Source organism: Rutidosis leptorrhynchoides, chromosome 3, assembly GCF_046630445.1.
Source record: "Rutidosis leptorrhynchoides isolate AG116_Rl617_1_P2 chromosome 3, CSIRO_AGI_Rlap_v1, whole genome shotgun sequence".
Lineage (NCBI taxonomy): Eukaryota > Viridiplantae > Streptophyta > Magnoliopsida > Asterales > Asteraceae > Rutidosis > Rutidosis leptorrhynchoides.
The window spans coordinates 69,680,253-69,703,937 of record NC_092335.1 but is presented as its reverse complement, the minus strand read 5'-3'; the positions used below and the strand labels follow the sequence as shown (position 1 = coordinate 69,703,937).

General features: G+C 36.2%; 2 protein-coding genes across 2 annotated transcripts; both read right to left on the bottom strand.

Moving 5' to 3' along the window:
- Positions 1-13,139: 13,139 nt before the first annotated feature.
- LOC139896296 (uncharacterized) lies at positions 13,140-15,713 on the bottom strand. The gene is made up of 2 exons (XM_071878892.1): positions 15,513-15,713; positions 13,140-15,303 (listed from the first exon to the last, which is right to left on the bottom strand). Exon 2 carries the CDS (start codon positions 15,286-15,288, stop codon positions 13,249-13,251), a length of 2,040 nt encoding a protein of 679 aa, XP_071734993.1. The 5' UTR covers positions 15,289-15,303; positions 15,513-15,713; the 3' UTR covers positions 13,140-13,248.
- A 513-nt stretch (positions 15,714-16,226) lies between these two features.
- LOC139900076 (uncharacterized) lies at positions 16,227-16,959 on the bottom strand. Its single transcript, XM_071882882.1, has 3 exons — positions 16,851-16,959; positions 16,559-16,729; positions 16,227-16,420 (listed from the first exon to the last, which is right to left on the bottom strand). The coding sequence occupies exons 1-3, from the start codon at positions 16,957-16,959 to the stop codon at positions 16,227-16,229; spliced, it is 474 nt and encodes a 157-aa protein (XP_071738983.1).
- Positions 16,960-23,685: the final 6,726 nt, after the last annotated feature.

The window sequence follows — 23,685 nt, the reverse complement described above, 5'->3', positions numbered from 1 at the left end:
CCATATTCTTCTATAAGAATGAAAAGAAAATAATTATTCACATGGAATATTATAGATGTAGTGTATATTTACAGTACATTATAGCTTATTAATAATATGAACCAGGTATTATTATAAAAGCCTTTTCTTCTTATTAGCGTTTTATAATTATATCTAGGGTAGTACCTACCCGTTAATGTTCATACTTAATAGCTTAGTACCGAACCAATTACTACAATCTAAATAATACTTAACCATGGAAAATTATTGCATTTCATACTTCACTATTTTACATATGCTTATCTTACATCGAACATTAAGCAAACCACACTAATAATATTATACAAAACATTATATGATCCCATGGTTTAATACGGCAGCGCATCGTTTGGTCTATTTTCTAGGACGTTTAGTTCCAATGAATGGCCTAACGCTTATCCTAGCTGTCTGCCTATATTTTGGCGGTGGGGCTGAAGAACTAGATGCCGGGACAGCACGAATAGGAATAGCGGGAATAGGGGTGGTAGTGTTTAGTGGAGTTGGTGCCACATCATCCTCCCTAAACTCGGGATTTGAATTTTCTAATTCATTAGCTTTTCGTTTCTTTCCTTGTTCGAACTTGTCTTTCGTAATTTCCTCGGGTTCACTTTCCTCCTCGGGTTCACTTTCCTCCTCGGGTTCACTTTCCAGATTTTCTATAGTTGGTTCATCCGGAATTTGTGAGTCTTCCCCAAAGATATTATTTTCGTCATCGGATAGGTTAATGACTGAAACACCATCTGAAGATTCTGATTCGGAGTCGCTGAATGTGATAATAAGTTTTGAGCCCGACATCTATCATACCACAACTAACTCATTAGTACTACATAATATTTACATATAAATTTTAACCAACAGTGATAAGCAATGGTTTTTGAAATCAGACCCGGTCAAAGTCCAGACTTACTAATGTATCCTAACGACTTATCAGTTAGACACACTAATGCAAACCTGGTTCGCTAAGACCACCGCTCTGATACCACATGTCATAACCCGTCCTTAACCCTAAGAACGAGTTAGATAACGTATGATTTCATTGCGAGGTATTGACCTCTATATGAGACATTTTTAAAAGAAAACTGCATATATTTTACATTACAAACCACAAATCTTATTTTTGATACAAGCTTTAGACGATAGAAAGATGATTATCGTTTAGCGATAATCTTCGACTTACAAACTTTACAAATAATGATAACAACACGATTTCTAGTATATTTTACAACACAAATCCTCGGGTATGCAGTTTTATTTTTGACACAAATATGCGTGCGCAAGATCCTGCTCAAATTCAACATAATGCAGCGGAAACTTCTAATTATCACCTGAGAATAAACATGTTTAAAACGTCAACATAAAGTTGGTGAGATATAGGTTTAGTGCCGGCAGCAATATATATATAAACCACAAGATTTCATATATAAACAGTTTAATAAAAATATTCTAAGTGGTTGAGCACTTGGTAACCATACTTAACATTTAATCACGTCGCATATTCCCTTTATTATGAAATCTTACTACACCGTACCAAGTGTAGTCACGAAACGAAGTACTGTGCAACCGTTGAATACTGGTCGTCCAGTCCGGTTGGGGTTGTCAGGCCCGATAGATCTATCAACAGGATTCGCGTTTACAATACCGCTGTAAATATTAGTTACCAAGCTACAGGGAAGTATGCCAGTGGTACAACTCAACGTAGAATATATTTTTCAGTTACTTGTGTCCATAACGTAAAACATAAAATACATGTATTCTCATCCCGAAATATTTAGAGTTTAAAAGTGGGACTATATACTCACTTTCGTCTTGAAGATATGTAATTTCGACTTGGTCTCCGATTGATATCACGAACCTATCCATATATAGTTTATCAATATATTTCTATTTTAAACAATCGTCACATATATATACTTTTTATACTTTTAATAGTTTTAATAATTTCTTAGTCCGTAGTTAGCAGTCCGATGTTAGTAATTCAATTTTAATGGTTCATTTTTAGGTGTTTAATAAACCCCCAATGAAATAAATAAAAACCCCCATCGTATATGTATTGGTCGAGATTAATCTTGACCCATGGTACCGGTGTTGTCAAATGACGTGTTGCGTACATAAAGTACCGGTGTTGTCAAATGACGTGTTGCGTACAATCATGGGATCTTATGATTAATCTTCTCGTATTGTTTACGGGTGATCCTGAACCATATAAAATTAAATTATGAGTACATATATATAAAATATCATGTTATTTTAAAAAGATGTGATTTATTTAATTTTCTCCAATTATTTTCGTAGCCAAACTAGTCTTAGATATCCGATCTCGTTTTGGTCATAGTTTCTTCGTTACAACTCCATTTTCGTTGATTCAACTTGCCACTTCCTTGGATCGAGTCCCTCTTTAAGACTATGAACTGTAAATACCTTAGTTTGTATTCGAAATCACAGGTCATAGGTCAAACTTTAGTGAAACTTATGAAGTTAATCATTTTCCATCATGTAAACAACCTTAAATGATTATTTTTCTAAAAATACTTATACTTTGAGTTAAATCATGAATTTTTATGTGTTATCATATTCATAGTAAAAATCATTTTTCCAGAAAATAAACCTCCAATTCAAAGTTTAAGATGGTTTTTAATTATCCAACCCAAAACAGCCCCCGGTTGCACTCCGACGTCATAAAAACAGTTTTTAAGGTGTTCTTTGAAAAACCAAGTTATACCTTGTTAAATTAGCATATTTTTAAGTTATATTACAGGTCTTGAAGTATTTTAAAAGTTAAGTTAGAAGGATCTATTTAGTTTGCGAACAAGTTTGAAATCATTCAAACTATGTTCTAGTTTATAAACTCTTATATATATAGCTATAAATATATGAATTGAAAAAGAGTTGAAGTAGAGTTTTTACCTCAAGTTTAAAATGTAAAGTTGCTGGAAAGAAGTAGTAAAATAAAAGTTGAGAGAGTTCTTGCAAGTGTGTGTGAAAATTGGAAGTAAAATTTGGAAAATGAATGTGTAAAAATGAGTTAGAAATGGTGCTTATTTATAGGCTTGAAAATTTGGTTTTTAGTGAAAATATCTAAGATAAGTTAAAATTTATTATGTCATGAATGACATATTATTCCAATAATTGAAGATTTCTATTGGTATATACCAATAGTAAATACTTCTAGAAGCTGTGTATAGTACCCTAGATATACGTATAGGATTATTGAGGAAACGGAACGAGAATTCAAATATAACTATCTTTTGTAAATATACTTATATTGTTTTATGTATAAAAGCCCTTTAAAAATGATTAAATACATTACTTATACGATATATGTATAAACATTATAAATCATCAGTATTTATGTCAAATAACGTTACGTATGGTTATTGTTTTGAAAACTTAAGTTAGTAGTTTCAAAATATACTTATGACTTTTTGTTATTAATACAAAATGAGATATTAAAACATCCTTAGATCATGTTAAATATGTATGTATAATTATCATATATTGTATAGTTCGTGATATCATCGGTCAAACTAGACGGTCAAACGTTGTGTAAAACTCTTTTCAAAAACATAAATCTTAACAATTTGGATTGCTTATCATGTTGGTAAGGTTTAATTTATATAAATATTAATCTTATAAGTATAGAACGATCGAAAAAGTGCGGGTCATTACACTCTCTCACAGATATATATATATATATATATATATATATATATATATATATATATATATATATATATATATATATATATATATATATATATATATATATATATATATATATATATATATTTATTTTAAATTTAATTTTAATTTTAATTTAAGGTTAATAATAATAAGGTTATGTTAGCGAATTTTGTAAGTGTGTAAGTCGAAATTCTGTCCGTGTAACGCTACGCTATTATTAATCATTGTAAGTTATGTTCAACCTTTTTAAATTAATGTCTCATAGCTAATTTATTATTATGCTTATTTAAATCGAAGTAATCATGATGTTGGGCTAAATATTAAAGACGGGGTTATTGAGTTTTGTACCATAATTGGGGTTTGGATAAAAGATCGACACTTGTAGAAATTGGACTATGGGCTATTAATGGGCTTTATATTTATTTAATTGAATGATAGTTCGTTAAGTTAATATAAAGATTTACAATTGGACGTAATTATAAATAACCACATATACTCGATCGGACACGATGGGCGGGATATTTATAAGTACTAATAATCGTTCATTTAACCGGACACGAGAATGAATTAATAGTCAATGGACTCATTAAAACAGGGGTGGATTACATGCAAGGACACTTGGTGTAATTGATAATAAAGTATTAAAACCTTATTACAGTTTAAGTCCCCAATTAGTTGGAATATTTGACTTCGGATATAAGGATAATTTGACGAGGACACTCGCACTTTATATTTATGACTGATGGGCTGTTATGGACAAAAACCAGATGGACATATCGAATAACCCAGGATAAAGGACAATTAACCCATGGTAATAAATTAAAATCAACACGTCAAACATCATGATTACGGAAGTTTAAATAAGCATAATTCCTTTATTTCATATTTCATCGTACTTTTATTTACTGTCATTTTATTTATTGCACTTTTTAATTATCGTACTTTTATCGCAATTTTATTTACCGTCATTTATCGCACTTTAATTTATCGCATTTTAATTATCGTCATTTACTTTACGCCTTAAATTAAGTTATTTTTATTATTTTACATTAGGTTTTAATTGCGACTTAAGTTTTAAAATCGACAAACCGGTCATTAAATGGTAAAAACCCCCTTTTTATAATAATAATATTATATACATATATATATATATATATATATATATATATATATATATATATATATATATATATACAAATATAGTTTTAAAAATATAGCGTTAAACTTGGCTAGTTCCCTGTGGACGAACCGGACTTACTAAAAACTACACTACTGTACGATTAGGTACACTGCCTATAAGTATTGTAGCAAGGTTTAGGTATATCCACTCTATAAATAAATAAATAACTTGTGTAAAATTGTATCGTATTTAATAGTATTTCGCAATAAAAATATAACTATTTTGTATACACCTCTGCACACATCAATTGCGTCACATCAAGTAACCGAGTTATGTGGTTTAGTTGTGCCTGTAAGCACTCCCAGCGTGGAAGAACAGCTTAAAAGCAGCGCAGTCATAGCTAATCGCTTGCATCCGGACAAGCGAATTAAAATTGCCGCAGGGTTGTCAGCCGAAACTAAGGCTAAGTTGCACGGTATATTGTCCGCAAACGCAGACGTTTTCGCATGGAAGGAATCAGACATGACGGGGGTCCCGCCGAATATTGCAGAACATAGGTTGAACGTTAATCCGTCACTCACACCCGTTAGGCAGAAGAAGCGGCACATGGCCCTTGAGCGCAGTGATTGGTTATGTGCAGAAGTTGATAACCTAGTCAGAGCAAACATTTTGCGGGAAGTGCGGTACCAGACATGGGTTGCTAACCCCGTGTTGGTAAAAAAGGCTGATGGTAGCTGGCGGATGTGCGTTGATTTTAAGGACATTAACAAGGCATGTCCTAAAGATAACTACCCCCTCCCGGAGATTGACTGGAAGGTGGAATCATTATCAGGTTTTCGATATAAGTGTTTCCTGGATGCGTATAAGGGTTATCACCAAATATTCATGGCTGCGGAAGATAAGGATAAAACTGCTTTTCATACGCCGCAGGGTATTTATTGTTATACGAAGATGCCTTTCGGATTAAAGAACGCAGGCGCTACCTATCAGCGCGTGATCGACGCAGCTTTTAAGCACCAAATCGGCAGAAATCTAGAAGGATATGTCGATGATTTGGTAATTAAAAGTAACACCGAAGAAGAAATGCTCGCAGACATCCTAGAAACATTTGCGTCTTTACGCAAAATCAACATGAAGCTTAACCCGCTCAAATGCAGTTTTGGGGAAGAGGAAGGCAAGTTTCTAGGTTATGTGGTGACTCCGCGAGGAATCAAGGAAAATCCCAAAAAGATTGAAGCCATTGATAATTTGCCATCTTCAAAGACAAAGAAAGACGTGCAGAGTCTAACCGGGAAGCTTGCGGCAATCACGCGATTCTTGTCAAAAGCCGCGGAACGACAATTACCGATCTTCAATACTTTGAAGAATTGTTTAAAGAAAAAAGACTTTGTATGGACCCAGGAAGCGGAATCAGCTTTTCAAGATATGAAGAAGGTGCTTGCTAAATTACCAACACTCACTGCGCCAATAGCAGGCGAAACGCTTACGCTGTACCTTGCGGCGTCCAAAGAAGCTGTCAGCTCGGTCCTTATAGCAGATCGCGAAAAGGTAAGGCATTCTATTTTATTTATACATGTGAATTATTTATTTCGTGGTCAAATAACGCTGAGATTTTCTCAGACGCAAGTGCCGGTCTACTTCGTAAGCAAGACGCTTACAGCAAGCGAAGTGAACTATTCACCAATTGAGAAGCTAGTGTATGCACTAGTTCACACAGCGCGACGTTTACGTTGGTACTTTCAGGCGCACCCAGTTGTAGTTCTAACTGATCAGCCGCTCAAACAGGTTGGTAACTACTTACTTTGCGACAATGTCCGGGAATTCCGCATTGACTAACGCAATCATTTTCTTTCAGGTGCTGTATAAGCCTGAGATTTCTGGCCGAATGGCTGAATGGGCAGTTGAATTAGGAGAGCACGAAATAAATTTTTCTTCGCGAAGCGCGGTTAAAGGCCAGATACTTGCGGATTACCTAGCAGAGATACCCGCAGACGTTGAGGCATCGGCAGAACATCAGGATATACCCGCACCAATTTTAACACCATGGGAGTTATACACCGATGGTGCTTGCAGCGCCGCTGGCGCGGGTGCAGGCATAATTTTAACTGGCCCGGATGGCGAGGATCACACATATGCGCTGCGGTTTAATTTTGCTGTTACAAACAACGAAGCAGAATACGAAGCCTTGTTAGCAGGTATGCGGATTGAGCATAAATTAAATGTTAAAGTGTTGCACGCTTATGTGGATTCAAAGTTGGTATGCAGTCAAGTTAGTGGTGATTTCGAAGCACACGACATAGCTATGCAGCAATACCTATCGCTTGTTCATAATCTCGCTGACCAGTTCGAGGCTTTTCAAATTTCCCATGTAATGCGAGGGCAAAACAAAAAGGCGGATGCGCTTAGCAAATTGGCTGCATTAGACTTTGATCATCTGGGGAAAAGAGTTCTCATAGAAGAACTGCACGCGAAATCCATTGTTATAATGCCCCTAGTGGCACCTGTTGAGGAGTCCAGCTCAACGTGGATGACACTCATCATTGCTTTCCTGCGGGATGGCACAACACCCGCAGACTCTGTTGAAGCAAAGAAAGTTCGCACCAAGGCAACAATGTATGCCCTCGAGGGTGACGTCCTGTAGCGAAAGAATTATTTAGGACCACATTTAAGGTGCATTGGTCCAAACTAATCAGAGGAGGTTATACGCGAAGTGCATGAGGGTGCATGCGCTCTTCATTCAGGGCATAGATCTATCGTGTCAAAGATTATGCAGTTAGGTTATTATTGGCCTACCATGTACGCAGATACCGCACGCATAGTTAAACACTGCGAGTCTTGCCAAATTCATGCACCTATCAGCAGAGCGCCTGCGCATCCAATGATTCCAGTCTCCTCACCATGGCCATTCTGCAAATGGTCTATTGACATAGTCGGACCATTTCTAAAAGGCCGAGGTAATATAACCATTTATTTTCTACCATATGCTACTTACATCAGTATCTTACGCATACTCTGCATGCGCAGGAAACATCAAGTTTTTGATTGTTGCAATTGATTATTTCACAAAGTGGGTAGAAGCAAGACCGCTGGCAACGATTTCATGGAAAAGAGTGCGAAATATTGTATGGGAAGATATTGTCTGTCGATTCGGTATACCGAACGAAATTGTTAGCGATAATGGAACGCAATTTGCGGGGGATCCTTTTCGCAGTTGGTACACGGAGCTTAATATTAAGCAAACTTTCACATCCGTGGCGCATCCGCAAGCGAATGGCCAGTGCGAAGTCACTAACGGGATATAGTAGCTGGAATTAAGGCTAGATTAGGCCACGGTCGCATCGGTTGGATGGACGAATTACCAAAGGTATTATAGGCGTATAGAACAACTCCCAAAGCAAGCACTGGTGAGACTCCGTTCAGTTTGGTCTATGGATCAGAAGCTGTTGTACCCGCAGAGATTGGTGTACCAACGTTCGTGTACAAAATTTCGATGAACAAAACAACTCAGAAGCTTTGCGGGAAAATCTTAATTTGCTGGAAGAACGCAGACTCTCTGCGGCGGTTAACGAAGCTAATAATAAACAGAAAATCGCAAAGTACTATAATCAGCGTGTGCGTTCGCGCTCATATAAGTGCGGGGACTTAGTTTGGCGTCAGAATGATGCGAGTCATGCGGAAGATACTGGGAAGTTGGGCCCTCATTGGGAAGGTCCATACAAGGTAGTGGGAGCAAGCAACACCGGGGCATACCATCTAGCGACTTTAGATGGGAAACCTGTGAAACGTACTTGGCACGCGACATTGTTGAAAAAATGTTACATGTAGCTGCTTGGACCTGATCAATCCAAATATTTTAGCACATTATTTTTTCCTATGTAATTTCCGTCCGTTTGGATGTGTCGCGGTTGTAAACATGATTAATGCCAATTAAAATATTTACTCGCGCATACTCTTTTTGTATTTATCTTTCTTTTTTTGTATGCGGTTCCTGCCTACTTAAGGGGTGTCCTCTAGCCCCCGTGTGGCAGAATCCTGTTTGGTTACAAGGCTAGACACTAACGACAGGTGAAGGGAATTGGGTTTCCCCTAACCAAGCGCCACGCAGACTAGATGGCTGCCAAGTCGACTTAAAAATACAAGCATTGGTTTGCTTGTGCGTATTTACTCTCGCTTTAGTTTGCTCGAGGAACTCTAAAGTATAAAAGCATTGGTTTGTTTTTAGTTGCGTTGCTTACCATACAGCTAAAGTGCGCCTCTAGCACATGACAAAGCAAGAACGCAGTAGCTTTTGAGTCTAAATCACTAAGGGTGAAATCGCTGAAATATTAGTTTATTTTATGCAGTACCCGCGTGTGCGCGGGAGTTTTGGTTAACTTACGCGCATAGGCATGCGGTATAAATTTTGTTTTGATTCGCGATATACAAACAATATAACAAAGACGTATGCAAAAGATACACATAATATAGACGTTTAACAAATGTACCATTACAATCATACGCCTGCCCAACACGGGACTTAGGGATCAAAAATAATAATTACAATTGCCTGCCTAAGCATAGGACTTACGGCGCAAATGGTTAAGTGTTCAAATTAAAATTCTTCCTTGAGGAAGCCATCAAGCGGCATGTTCGGATCCGCAGCGAAATCGTTTATTAAGGGGATGGGGATGGACTGGATAGCCTACTCAGCTTCTAGGAGCGCCTCAGCTGTACCCTCTTTCGAATATTTCCGAACAATGTCAGGATACGGAGGCGTGAGGTCGCAGCCTTTGATCACCTCAAGCATCACCTTGTTGCGGTCATGCTCCTTCACCGCATCAACGTAGGCATTGAACTTTTCGGTTACGGGTTCCGAGTCCATCACCTTTTGCTCAATGGTGGGAAGGGAGGTGCAAAGCTTCGACAAATCCGCCTCTGCCAGCTCGCGGCAGGTCACCGCGTCATCCTTCTCCCGGCGCACCTTTTTAAGTTCTAACCGCACACGTTCGGTCTCTCCTTTCGCCTGATCCACCGCCCCCACTAGCTCGCGGTTTTTATTCCTCTCCTCAATCAACGCGATTTTTGTCTCCGCCGCAGTCGCCTCCACAGCTTTGAGCGCCTCTTCCGCGGCATCCCTGTCTTTCTTCACCTGATCAACACCTGCCTGCAGCAATCCCAGATCTGTTTCTTTCCGCACGGCCACTTGGTACAAATTGGTGGCACGACGTACTTGGTCCGCAAACATTACAAAGAACACAAGGTCGTTTTTGACAAAGGTGTTGTACGCTTGGTGGAAGGTTAGCGCGGCCAGTTGATCGCGGAACTCGGCCGGGAAAATCTGTTGCAGAAAAGCGGACTGCTCTGCAGCATTTTCGGCGGAGGACTGGGTGAGCTGCGCCATATTCGCCAATCGGAAGCTGCCGTGTGGTGGGGTTGGTGTGGAATCGGAGTCAAGATGTATCGCCTTGTCCCTGGACGTGGCGGTAGCTTCAAGGTCTGGATTTGCCTGCGGCGGCGTCTGATGCGTCTCCTCAATATGCTTTGTGAAATAGTGATTTGTTAGCACAGAAGCTACCTTTTGCGATACTAACCTAAACAAAGCAAGAGAATCTTACCAGTAACGGGGGGAGGCAGATCCGCAGACGCTTGCTCTACGGGGACAAAGTTGTCATTTCGCATGTCCTCCCTTTGTTTTGGAGTCAGCTTCTTCTTCTTTTGAGTAGTTTGAGGGGTTTCGGTTGTTTTACGCTTGTTGGCTGAGGTCGTGGGTGCGGACACCTCGTTTTCGCTGGTTCTCTCTTGCTCCAGCGGCTCGTTAACCTTTTGTTTGCGGAAAGAGATACCCGCAATCTCCTCGGCAGTGAGCACTTTTTTCATCTTCATCTCTGCAAACATATGCGCACAGTTAGAACATATAAGTATGCAGCAGCTGTTATATATTCACATGCATTTATACTATTCCTACCCTTGCCATTCGGCGAGATTATGGCTGGGCGCATGTTCTCCCATGGCCAGTGCGCGGATATCTTTCCTAACCGCAACATAACATTCCCATACGACCGGTGCACAAGCTGTGCGTTAGCGCACTCCCCTAACAGTTTCGTTTCCTCATCATCCAGGACGGGGGTCTTGTTTACGTCCTTTGCCACACTTTCATACCAGATTAGCGTTTGCGGAAAGCTGGCTCCAACAACTGATTGGTCAATAAAGAAGAAAGTTTCTTTCCAATGACCCGCATTCGATTTGGGGATTTTTGTGAAGTTTTGCCGGGCGAAGAAGGTAAACCAGGACTTATGGTGGGTAGCTAGACGATATAGATGGCAGAACACCTTCACTAGTGGTACCCTGTTTAGCACGGCGCACCACATCTCAAATAGCACTATTTTTCCTCTGGCGTATGGGTGTAATTGCCCTAACCCTACGTGGAAATGATCTAGTACGCCTAGAAAGAAGTCTGAGGGTGGAACCCTAAAATTACCATGTTTAAACGCATGCTCGTATATCGCTACCTTCTTCTCCGGTGGTTTGTGAGCACGTTGGTTAGAAAGGGGTGGCACCGGATTATACTGTGCTAACGGTGGGTATTGTTTAACTAAAGAATCTATATGTTTTTGCTCTATTACCGATACTACGCTATCTACATAAGTCTCATTTGCCTTAGTCATTTTCTAAGAGTGATCGGAGAATTACTAACCTTTTGTAGTTGGCCGGAATATATGGGATTTGATCGGAATTGATTTTGCAGCGTATCGGAGAAGCTTGAGGTAGAACAGTAGAAATGAGGATGAATTGGGTCTATTTATAGTGAGGAATGGGTGTAGTGGGGTGAAACGGTTTAATCATGGCCATACACGTGTAACGCAACCGACGGTGGATGTTTTCTGCACGCGCGTGAGCTTCAGTTTGTTGTACCCAATGTTGAGCGTGTGGCCCACACGCGCCTGCTCACTGTCACTTTATGTCTTGTCAGTCGAATGGGCTTCTGCGACAGTGACATGCATTTAATGACCTCGAGACGCACGCGGGAAATTTAATGCTGGCCGTTTTCTTGTTTCTTTCTAATTTTTCGCTTAATAGTTTGATATCATGTGGCTCGCGTCACATAACATCAAACTGGGGGGACATAATGATACCGCAACCCGCATGCGCATTCTATCTGTATGCGGGTAATCACTAGCGTGCGAACGCATGTAATTTATATGCGGTATGCGGTACGCGGAAGCGTGTTGAATGCCTTTGTTCTTGGCATGGCGGTTACTTGGCCATCAAGCCTAATATCTTTTCCATAATTACAACCGAGATTCGGGGGAGTTTGTTATGGAAAGGATTATCACAATCTTGGACGGTTCTAGAATTAGGGTTTGCTTATATATACTAACCCTAATTATCATTCCAGGATCATCACACTTTACGTAGGCTTATAATACGTATTCATTATCATCGTTCATCAAAGGTTAACAGGTTAGTCACTCTCGACAGTTTCCTACAGCCTTATTTGGGCCTTCGATCGACGACCGTCATCGAGGGTGGACTTAATCACCTAGCCACCCCGCCGACATCATCATGTCGGCCAGGGTTATTCACGGTAGCCAGACCGGAGAGCTAAATTCTAAGATCCTTAAACCTCTTCTAAACGTATTGAACATGCATATTAACCTATTGGAAAATATATGCACGATCAAACAGTCCAAAAAGTTAATTCTGCAAATATATTTTACACCACCATTACAGCAAACAAAAGCAACAATCTAGAAAATACATTGCAAGCTCTATTTGCGAAATATAAAACGCCTTCAACTTGAGATGAAAGCTACTAAACTATCACATGTAAGGGGTATAAAAGAACAGTAGCTCCATATAAGGTACATCACAGCCCATTCAGTATATTATAAAGAAAGCCTACTGATATTTCACCATAATGCATTACGAATCATTGTCGGACTAGTACTAAATATGTACGAACATATGCTATAGTCAACATACAAATGACAAAAGATACAATAAAAAATAAATCTTATTTAACCATATCTAACAAAAGTTACATTCTAACGAAAATTCAAAAAGCTCCTTCATCCTTCTGTGCTGTAAGAGAAGATCAACTTTACTGCGACAACTTAGCTAATAAGAAATCTAATAATATAATATCATCATAATCACTACCACAATCTACTACAAACTGTTATCTTCATGTAATACATAAAATGAACCTGGTCAGGGTATATAACCTGCAGTGTCTGCAGTGGCAGATCCAAACACAATGTGCAGCATATAAACACAATTATTACCATGATATAGAATAGACTTAAAAAAAATAATAAAAAATAAAAAAAATTACATTTTGTGGTCTTTCTCTACAAGTATTTTATCCTCAGTCAAATGAGAAATAGTAAAAAAAATTAATACCTATTCAATTGTGCAAATCTAAATCTGAAAGCTTTTAACGCGAAAAGTCATCTCTGAATTGTTGCGGTTGCAACAGGCAAAATCAACGCTAGCGTTAACAGTCGATAGAGCAGAGGATGGGAAACGTGCTTTCTTGTTTCTACTATAACTCTCGCCAGGTCAGCGATTCCATTTAAGTTGGCAAATCTTTCATCTTCTTGCATATTGTCAATATAGACATTAAGTTGATGTTCAAGAGTCATTCTTTCAACACAACTAAAATCATTTGGGTACAATTCAGTTAACCTCAACAGCTTTGACGGGTCAAAGTCACGAAACGAATCAACGGGATTCAAAGCCGCCATACAAATAAGCAATTCAGAGCTTACCTCATTGAACCGATCACCGAATTCTTCAATTTGCATATCGACAACAATGTTGAAACAATCAAACTCATAATGATGCCCGTTAGTGATATTGGTTTTTTGTCTTCGGTTTTTTGGGTTAACATAGTCTTCTTTCATGTTCAAAATTTCAATATCATGTTTTTCACAAAAAGATAAGATCTTTTTCGAAAGGGAATCAAATCCATCATCTCTAAACTTTTGTAATTGTCGCTTGGTTGATTTCACCAATGAAATAGTATTGATGATATCTTGATCTTTTCTTTGCAGAGATTGTGACAATAAATCCGTGAGCCCTAAAATGTGTAACGTTAAGTGCAAATAAAACACAAAATCAAATGATTTGAAATATATTTGAAGACCATACGCTTGACGTTTGCTCAAATCATTCACACCTTCCTTTTCGACATATTCAAGCACCTCAATAACAGATGGAAACAAATCAACCAAATGCAAAAGTGTTTTGTAATGTGGGCCCACACGTGTATCTCCGAATCTTATAACAGAAAGCTCTTGATTCAACTCACTTCCATTATCAACTTCACCATTACCGATTTCTTCTAGAACTTTCTCTTTGAGACTTTCTAGAACCATATCCTTATGTTTGCAACTAGCGCAAACCACATTCATCAAAACGGATATCATGTCGAAAAAGACCCCAACACTAAAGTGTTTTTTTGCAACTTTTACAACAACTAACTCGAGTGAGTGAGCAAAACAGTGCACATAATATGCTGACCTGTTTTCTTTCATAATCAAAGCTTTCAAATCAATGAATTCGTCACGCATATTACTTGTTCCATTGTAACCTTGACCCCTAACCTTTTCCATATTTAATCCATTTTCAATTAACAAAGATTCAATACCAGATTTAAAAGATGATGCAGATTCTTCAACTACATGAACAAGACCAAGATATCTCTCCTTAACAATTCCACACGTATCAACGTATCGCAAAACCACCTCTATGTGTTCCTTATTAGATACGTCACTAGATTCATCGACTAACAAGCCAAACACATTTTCACCAATTTCATCCGTGATAGATTTACGCACTTCTTGTGGAATACAATCAACAACATTTGCATCCGTCTGACTACTTGGAATTGGCATTTGATATTCATCCTCATCAATATAATTTTGCTTATAACGGGTAACAACAATAGATTGATCTTGTCTCACCAAATCTTCACATTTTCTAAGCGCTTGATTATGGAAGCTATTAACATCACCTACATGGGCCCCAAACTTCTCCGTTTTATTCCAACTATGAAAACCTTCCGTCATAAACGCATCACTCCCACCTTGCTTCCTAGACTTATCTCTAAACAAATAACAACACAAGCAAAACGCTTTATCCACTTTTACACTATACTCTAACCAATTACCATGTTTATAAAACCAAGCAGGGCAAAAACGTCTTCCTTTATTCCCGATCATTCTTTTCGGAAAGACCTGACCACGTGGTTGATACGGTCCTCTAATCCAATATTTTCGCCTTACTTCATCTCTTTGATTTGGATGATACTCCATAATCTTTTTCCTATCAGCAGGATCCCAAGGAAGATCATTCAAATCAAAGTCAATTGGCACACTAGAGATAGGTTCAGGAATATTAATAATACTAGTATCGGAAACATTTCCACTTGAACATTCTTCAGCAATATCACCACTTCCTGATGATGATCCTGCTTTCCTTTTCATTTTTCCTTTTCAATTCTGCCAAAGAATACAACAATTAGTTAATTCAAAGTATTCAACAAACCCTAACCTAAATTAATTATCAATCTAACATGTTTAATTTCTCAAAATAATTATAATTTGAAGTATGAATTACATTAGGTTAACATTATATCAAATCAATTTTCATGATTATGCATATATTAATTCGGTGCTAAATTTAGTACGTATATAGTTTATAAAATTACCAGATCGGAGAGGTGTGTTGTGTGCAGACTGCAACCGCCGTTTGTAAGACAGAACCGAGACGGGCATACGGCTACACGCGGGAATGAACAATTGTGATCGGAAGCGGGTTAAATTAACCCATGGAAGCTCACTTCATATCAATATATAGATAGATGGAAACGGAAATATGATATGGGAGAACATATAGATGAATAATCGAGGGCCGGTTTGTTTTTTTTTTTTTTTTTTTTTTTTTCTATTAAGTTCTGAATCTAAATAATGTCTGAACAGAATAGTATCTGTCTTAATATTTATTTTTCGTGTAGAATAAGTCACATTGATGTTTGTTTTATGTGCCGAACATATTGTCGGAATAATTGTAGATTACCATTTTAACCTTATGATCAAATACATTTTAATAGATGTTAACATTTTATTATTAAAAATACAAAAATAATTATAATGATAATAAAAATGATAATCATAATAATAAATAATAATAAGTTATTATTATTATTATTATTATAATATTAATAATAATAATAATAATAATAATAATAATAATAATAATAATAATAATAATAATAATAATAATAATAATAATAATAATACAACAAAAGTTACGTTTTTTTTTGGGAGATCCTTCCAAATTTATTAAAATGTAATATATATTAAAAATAAATATAACAAAATTTCATTAACAAAAAAATTATAAAACACACATATAAACTACATCAATAGCAAATAAATATGAAATGAAGTATTAAATATGATTCCGAAATCGAGACATTTCTTGCAATGAGACGCTTAGCAATTTCATCACGTAAATTAGCCATATATTGTGTGCTTTGAGAACCCCATTGCGTTCCAATAAGTTCTGCTTCATGTGATTCAATTTCATTGCTAGTTACGCCATCTTCGTCACACTCTAAAAATAATACATCGTTGATATTATATTTTCTAATAAAGTTATGTATTGCAAAACATGCATTCACCACATTTCTTTGAGTTGAAAATTCATACGGCGCCATACGAATTAAGATTGGAAATCTTTCCTTCAAGATACCATATGAACGTTCGATAATATTTCTCAGTATTGCATGTCCATGATTGAATTTTTCTTCTCTAGTAACAGCACGTATGCCTTCAAATTCTGATAACCAATATCTTGTGTTACGATACGGAGCTAAAAACGCACGACTATTTGTATATGCAGCATCACATAGATAATATTGATCTGGAAGAATAAACGTAAAAAGTTTATACATGGTAAAAATAATAAGCAAATACGATTATTCATATAATTGAATGCAAATGTTAGAAATTAAGAGAAAAAAGGAAAATAATGTGATTCATACCTGGTTGAGGAAACGGAAAGCCTGAATTTGGGTTAAATACAACTTCCGACAATACTCTAGAATCATGTGCAATTCCTTCCCATCCGGCCCATACAAATGTGAATATCATATTGAAATCACAAATTCCTAAAACATCTTGATAACACTCGCCTCCTTTTCTTCCTCGATAAGATGTTTGTTACTTCAAAGATATAATTGCATGCACAAGAGTTCCATCTAATGCACCTATTGCTCCCTATTTATATGAAGTATTAATTACATGCTATAAACATGGAAAGATATTTGAATGTAAATTAAAAGTCAAGTGAAAGACGTACCGAAAAGATTTCCCTTAACTTTCGCGAATTGCATCATCCCTTTTAAAACCTCATGAAAGCAATGATGGACTGTCTCCGTTGAGTGTTGAAACCTTCTTTTGACTGCTCTAAAACTTTCATTTTGCCCAATAGTGTATAAGAACATTGCCATCTTTTCCTTAACTCTAATATGTTTGCTATCGAACAACCAATTTTTCTCTTTGAAATGATTGCATAACAGTACATACGTGTCACGAGAGAGACACAATATTTCATGACATTGTGTATTGGATCCTCTTAATAATTCTTGTGTATATGCGTCACACGTTAACGCTGAATTAGTATATCTTATTCTCGGTATTCGTGTTGCATCGTTTCTTCGTTTCACGTACCAATATAGAATGATTAGAAATAATAATTCTTCGTAAACATCCATAACCTTGCAAATGATAAATATCAAGTAAATTCTATATGATGAGATATAACCCCATAGTTAATCATGAAGGTCAAGAATGTAGAATAATGGCTTCTACATCACAGTGGATTATTTAAGTCATCATAAAACAATGCTTTAAAATTTGTGTAGTCAATTGCCTACTAATTCCTAATAACGGTTATGGAACTATTACATACTTTAGCATACAAAAGGACTAACATTTAATTTGTGTGGCTTTGTGTGTCTAGTTTTAAAGTTCAAGAAAAGTTCATGAAAAGTTCAAGAAACGGGTGGAGGGGTATCACGAATCTCAATCTCTTCACCATTGTCAACTACAAGCGACTCATCACAAGGCATAGGTTCCTTTGAGGTAGGTCCCCAACTTTTTAATCTCGTCGCCATTGATCCATCAAAAAGTTTAGAACAAAGGTCAGGAAATGCCAAAGTTGTTTTCCTTAAAGCTTCAACATATTTATTTTTCTGTAAAATTAAATTGTGTGACTCACATGTAAATGTGTATTTAAATATAACTAAAGATAATACAAATGAGAGTGACCTTCATTGCTATCTCCCATTCCTCATCTGTTAGATTGAATGTGTTAGTAGATGGGTCATAAACATTTTCAGTCTTGTTTCGTAGTAGTAACCATGCTCCGTACTTCCCGTTAAGATAGTCATAATAATTTTTCATTTGTTTACGGTCAACACTAAATTTGTGACTTTATAGAAGGATATCCGAAACTTTTTTCCATGAATATGGTTTGAGACTACCACCGTCTCGCCCAGAAAGAGATATCTCTTGAATACAAGCTTCGATAAAAGTTTTTACCACATCAAGGTTTTTCTAGCTAACTCTTAAATGTTTCGATTAATTGGGTTGATACATACCTAGAGATATATTTTAAACATTGATCAGTCGTTCTATTTATAATGAATATAATCCTTCTATATTTGCACAATATATGTATACGGATAAACTTTACACTTTTGTAAAAATCTTAAACTTAATCCTAAAGAAAAGGGGACTGATATATGTCGCATATGAATTCTAATTCCAATATTTTTTCCATAATTCTTTTAATATAAGGAAGTCCTCGTAATTAAGCCTTATAACCTATTTCAGTCACATTGATACAAGATACATCTATTTACAAATAATCTACACAAAATAGGCAGTAATTAAAGAATCATGATGTAAAAAATTCAGATTAATAATAAATAATTAGATAATAAACTACATATCAAAAATTTATACAACAATCAAGAATTCATACAATTAGTGTTAAAGAACAAAATAAAATTACTAACCTTGAGTTAGAGTTACCCTTTCGGGTAATTTGACTTTGGATCAGAGAAAGTGTGCACTCATCATTTCCAAGTATAGATGGTCACAAAGGAACAAGTTTCAGCAGCAGGAAGTCAGCAATACATACAAGTCAAACGGCTCCAAATCTGCAACTTTTCCTTTAATGTAAAAGTGGTTCCAAAATAAGATTGGAGCCATACTTAAACTAGGAAATAGCTGTTAGGATGTTTCATGTATAAAAACAGCCCATTTGTAATTGTATTACTCACTTCTCAGTTTGAAATAACTGAATCATTATCAATAAACATTTTCAGATTATCATTATCATTAGAAAACATGGTATCAGAGCTAACGATATCGATCTAGTGATCAAGATACTCGTTTTTTCTTACTCAAATCATCTACCAAACTGATTGGGGGTTACAATGTCTGAAGAAGACAGTAGCAGCCAAACCCAAACCAGCAATCACGATTTAGCCACACAATTAAGCAATTTGCTGAAAAATAACCTTCAATCCCAACTGTGACGATCGCTCCAAATCCATATGGACGAACACGTCATTCATTGATTTCATTGCGATGTATTTGACCTCTATATGATACGTTTTGTAAACATTGCATTCTTTTGAAAAGGCACACCATAAATGAATATTTAAATCAAAGGTTTTCGACATCTGATGATTTCTACATATAGACAATCACCGTATATAATAGTTTACAATAGTACTTCCATTGACAATGCAGTCAAAATAAGGTACATGATGATGAATTGGTGAATGCAACGTTTTCTTGAAAAATATGCCATATAAGACTCCATGCACATAGCTTGTCTATCATATAAGCAAACAGCGGAAGACTTCTAGGGAACCTGAGAATAAACATGCTAACAAGTGTCAACACAAAGGTTGGTGAGTTCATAGTTTGTATGTTTCGCATAATATGTATATAAAGATGGATCACAAGATTTCAGTTGTTTCATCCAGAAACGTTTATCAAAATATTCTACGAAATTGAGCACCCTGGTAACTAAACTTAACGTATATATAATTTGTACCCTTTGTATAATCATCTTAATAATACACGCAAACCAACGTGTACGCTTCTCAAATAGCATACGTCCGTTAAAAGGCTAGTGCTCTAGCTCGGACGGGGATATCAAGACCTATGGATCCATATACTACTACTCGCGCCCACCAGTTCTTATAACTGGCAGTTACTAGTTACCAAAGCTAAGGGATTTTCGATTCAAACTCGGTGTAGAATTTAGTGTGTACTTGTATCCATTTTTAAAATAAAGTGCATGTATTCTCAGCCCAAAAATATAGATTGGAAAAGCAATTAAAAAGGGAGCAAATGAAACTCACCTTAGCAGCACATACAGTTGTTCATCGTAATATGACCGAAACTCGGTATATCAAAGAATCGTAGATCTCAACCTAGAGAACATATGTTGGTCAATAAATGTCTATCAAGCTAGGTCAGCTCATAGTGTATCACAATCCTAATGCTCGAGATCGACATACAAAAGTTATCCAAAGTCGTTTCAAAAAGTCAATTTTGACAATAGTTTAATAAAATGAGACTTGCCTTATATAAAGATTCATTATAAACTGTTTAACGACGAAATTTAGCAAACAAGCATGTATAAATATATATACTCGAGTACTAGACATGGATACACTATTAATATATAATAGATAAAATATAAGTACTTACGTATTAATATTGAGATTCAATATTGTAGGAAAGTACGTAGACGTAACGGAGATGATAAACACTAGGTTTGATTCATAAATATATCCCCGAACATTACCCATAACCTCCTTGGCAATAACCCATAATTTCCTTAGCTCTATCCCGCTCGTAAAACTCATTTTTAAAAGTGACATGCTCATAACCTCGTCGTAATATTTTATGTATAATATTACTAAAAATATTAAGATTAATAATAATTTAATAATAATATAATAATAATAATAATAATAATAATAATAATAATAATAATAATAATAATAATAATTTAAATAAAATAAATACGGAGTAATAAGTGTGTGTAAACTGAGCAAAAACGAATTCAATTTATAGACCTTTCCTGAAATCTGACCCCATGCGATCGCATGGGTTTTATGTCTATTTTCCATGCGATCGCATGGCCCCAAAATCCAGCTCACATTTTTTTGTATGATTGTTTGTCGACATAGTAATTAATAATATATATAATATATTTAATTTATATAATTAATTATATATTATATTAAATTCACATGCATAGTTAACTTGTAATTTTTGTTCCGATAAGTCATACGTTGTTACGCGACTTATGTCCCGGTTCCGGTTTTTCGAGTGTCCCTTCGTACGCTGAGAAAACTTGTAATTTTCATTCTGGGACACGTACCTTTGTCAAAATATAGCCTTAAATTATCCCTAAATTATACCACCCAAAGTATATCTTAAATTTTCGAGTATTTTGGTCATTTACTTATATAAATCATTGTCTCGTTATTTATTAATATAATAGTATTTATCAAACGTTTCATAACCAAGTTAATATCTATTCTCAATATTTATAAACACGTTTTAAAATATGTATCGCAAGTTATTCATATAATTAATTCTTAAAAGTTAATATTCCTTATTATTGTATGTGTCCAAATTACGTTATTTAAACAAATAATTCACCATTTATTCCGAATACCGTTAAAAATGAATAATTTCTCAAATCAACGTGGACCTCTCAACAGAGACACGTAATAATATCATAATTCTTAAGAGACTCAGTAAATATCTTTTACTTGAATCGTTTGGCATAATCTTTTAACTCTGTAGTTAAATATATCAATCAGATAATCAAACCAATAAGTTTAATGCACAGTATCATATCCTCAACACTTTGTTACGTTTTCAAGTTATAGTATATGTATCTATATATATTGTTCGCGTTTCGTTGAGAACAATCGAAGGTTAATTGAACAGTTTAAAATTTTGAGATTTAACTTCATAGACTTTGTTTATCGTGTCGAAAACGTTAATCATACAAGATTAAGTTTAAATTTGGTCAGAATTTTCCGGGTCATCACACCAACCCACTCATTCCAAATTATCTGATAGCTTAAAATTCAATCTTGCCCTAAACAGTCAAAATTATGCACTATGGGCAAGAATGATAAAAGTGGCGATTGGAGGGAAATCAAAGTCCCTCTTGAACCATTTAACCACTGATTCACCAGAAAATGAAGATGATCAGTGGGAACAAGACGACTTAGTCGTTTTTTCATGGCTCATTCAAAATATTGAGCCTAACCTTGCAAGCAACCTAACCGAATTCCCCACAGCAAAAGCTTTATGGGAAGCTCTAGTGGTTACTTACAACAGTGGTAAGGATAAACTCCAAACCTTTGACCTACATGTTAAAGCCAACGAATTAAAACAAGAAAACATGTTAATCGAAGATCTTTGGATCAAATTACAAGGCATATGGGGTGAAATAGAGAGAAGAGATCCAAACCCAATGAAATGTTCAGCTGACATCCACGCATACAATCAAATACGGGCTGATCAAAAACTCTTTCAATTTCTCAATGCCCTTGACAGAAATCATGACCAAATCAAAAGAGAGATGCTCAGATTAAACCCTTTACCAACGGTGGAAGAAGCATACGCCACTGTACGAAAGGAAAAAGCTCACCAACAGATCCTTGGTAACAATACTCAACCCTTAAAGCAAGATATTAGTTCAGGGTTAGTTGCTGCCGAAGGAGCTGGGTTAAGCATGAAACCACATCAGAATTCCCAACCATCGAAGCCTAATTACACCTCTGGTCATCCAAAGATCGACAAAAACAAACTCAAGTGCTCTAAATGTGACAAAGACTCGACACACAAGAGAACAATGCTTCGAGATTGTGGGGTTTCCAGAATGGTGGCCGGGTGGATCAAAGAAATCCGGCAAGGTAGCAGCGGCAGTAGGCGATAATCAACCACCAACAACCATCGATGAAACAAATTTAGGGTTTGGAGGAATTGCTACTCACAAAATTGAACAAGGTAAGTTCCCAATTACCTTTTCTTCTTTATTTTATGATTATAACCGTTGTGAGATAAATCACGAGACCATTCTAGGGAAGGAAAAACTGAATCACGATGCAAATCTAGAGAAAAGAAATTACAGTCACGAGTGGGATTTGGGGAAAAGGAAAAAGACGCATGCCTGTATTGACCTAGGAAACAACAGAAAAAATAAATACGGTTTAATTAAAATAAAATCCAGTAAGACTAATCCATGTATTGGGACTTTTAAGAATATTAGCCAACCTAGTAGGCTTAGTAAAATAAAAGGGCCTGTTAGGAATAGTAACCTTAAGAAAGAAATGGGCCAAAAACTTGAAAAGCCTACTCAGACTAGAAGTAGGCAGAATAGTGTTAATGGACTAGTAGCTGGGCCAGATAAAAATGATACCAATAGGCCTAATGTTTTTTTGTAAAACTAGACATATTACAAGGTCCGAGCCGACTATTTCCTGCCATAACAGTTATTCTATCTTGAATAAAATTAAAACCAATGATGTGTCCCAATCCAAAGCAAATATAGTCTCAGAAAACTGTAAAACTAAATTGTGGATACTTAATTGTGGTGCAACAGATACTATGACTTTTTGTAATAACCAGTTTTCCTTAGTTGGTTGGGACGCCGTCCAAGTGTGAAGGACTGGACACCGTCCAGCAATTAGGACACCGTCCAGATGGACTGGCGGACCAGCTATCCCACTTTTAGATATTTAAAGTGGGTAGTTTGGTAAT

Coding starts and splice junctions, on each gene's coding strand:
- LOC139896296 (XM_071878892.1), bottom strand. CDS start 15,288: ATGAAAAGGAAAGCAGGATCATCATCAGGAAGTGGTGATATTGCTGAA.
- LOC139900076 (XM_071882882.1), bottom strand. CDS start 16,959: ATGATATTCACATTTGTATGGGCCGGATGGGAAGGAATTGCACATGAT. Junction 16,730..16,850: donor CTTTCCGTTTCCTCAACCAG/GTATGAATCACA, acceptor TTATTCTTCCAG/ATCAATATTATCTATGTGAT. Junction 16,421..16,558: donor TATTATCGAACGTTCATATG/GTATCTTGAAGG, acceptor TATTATTTTTAG/AGTGTGACGAAGATGGCGTA.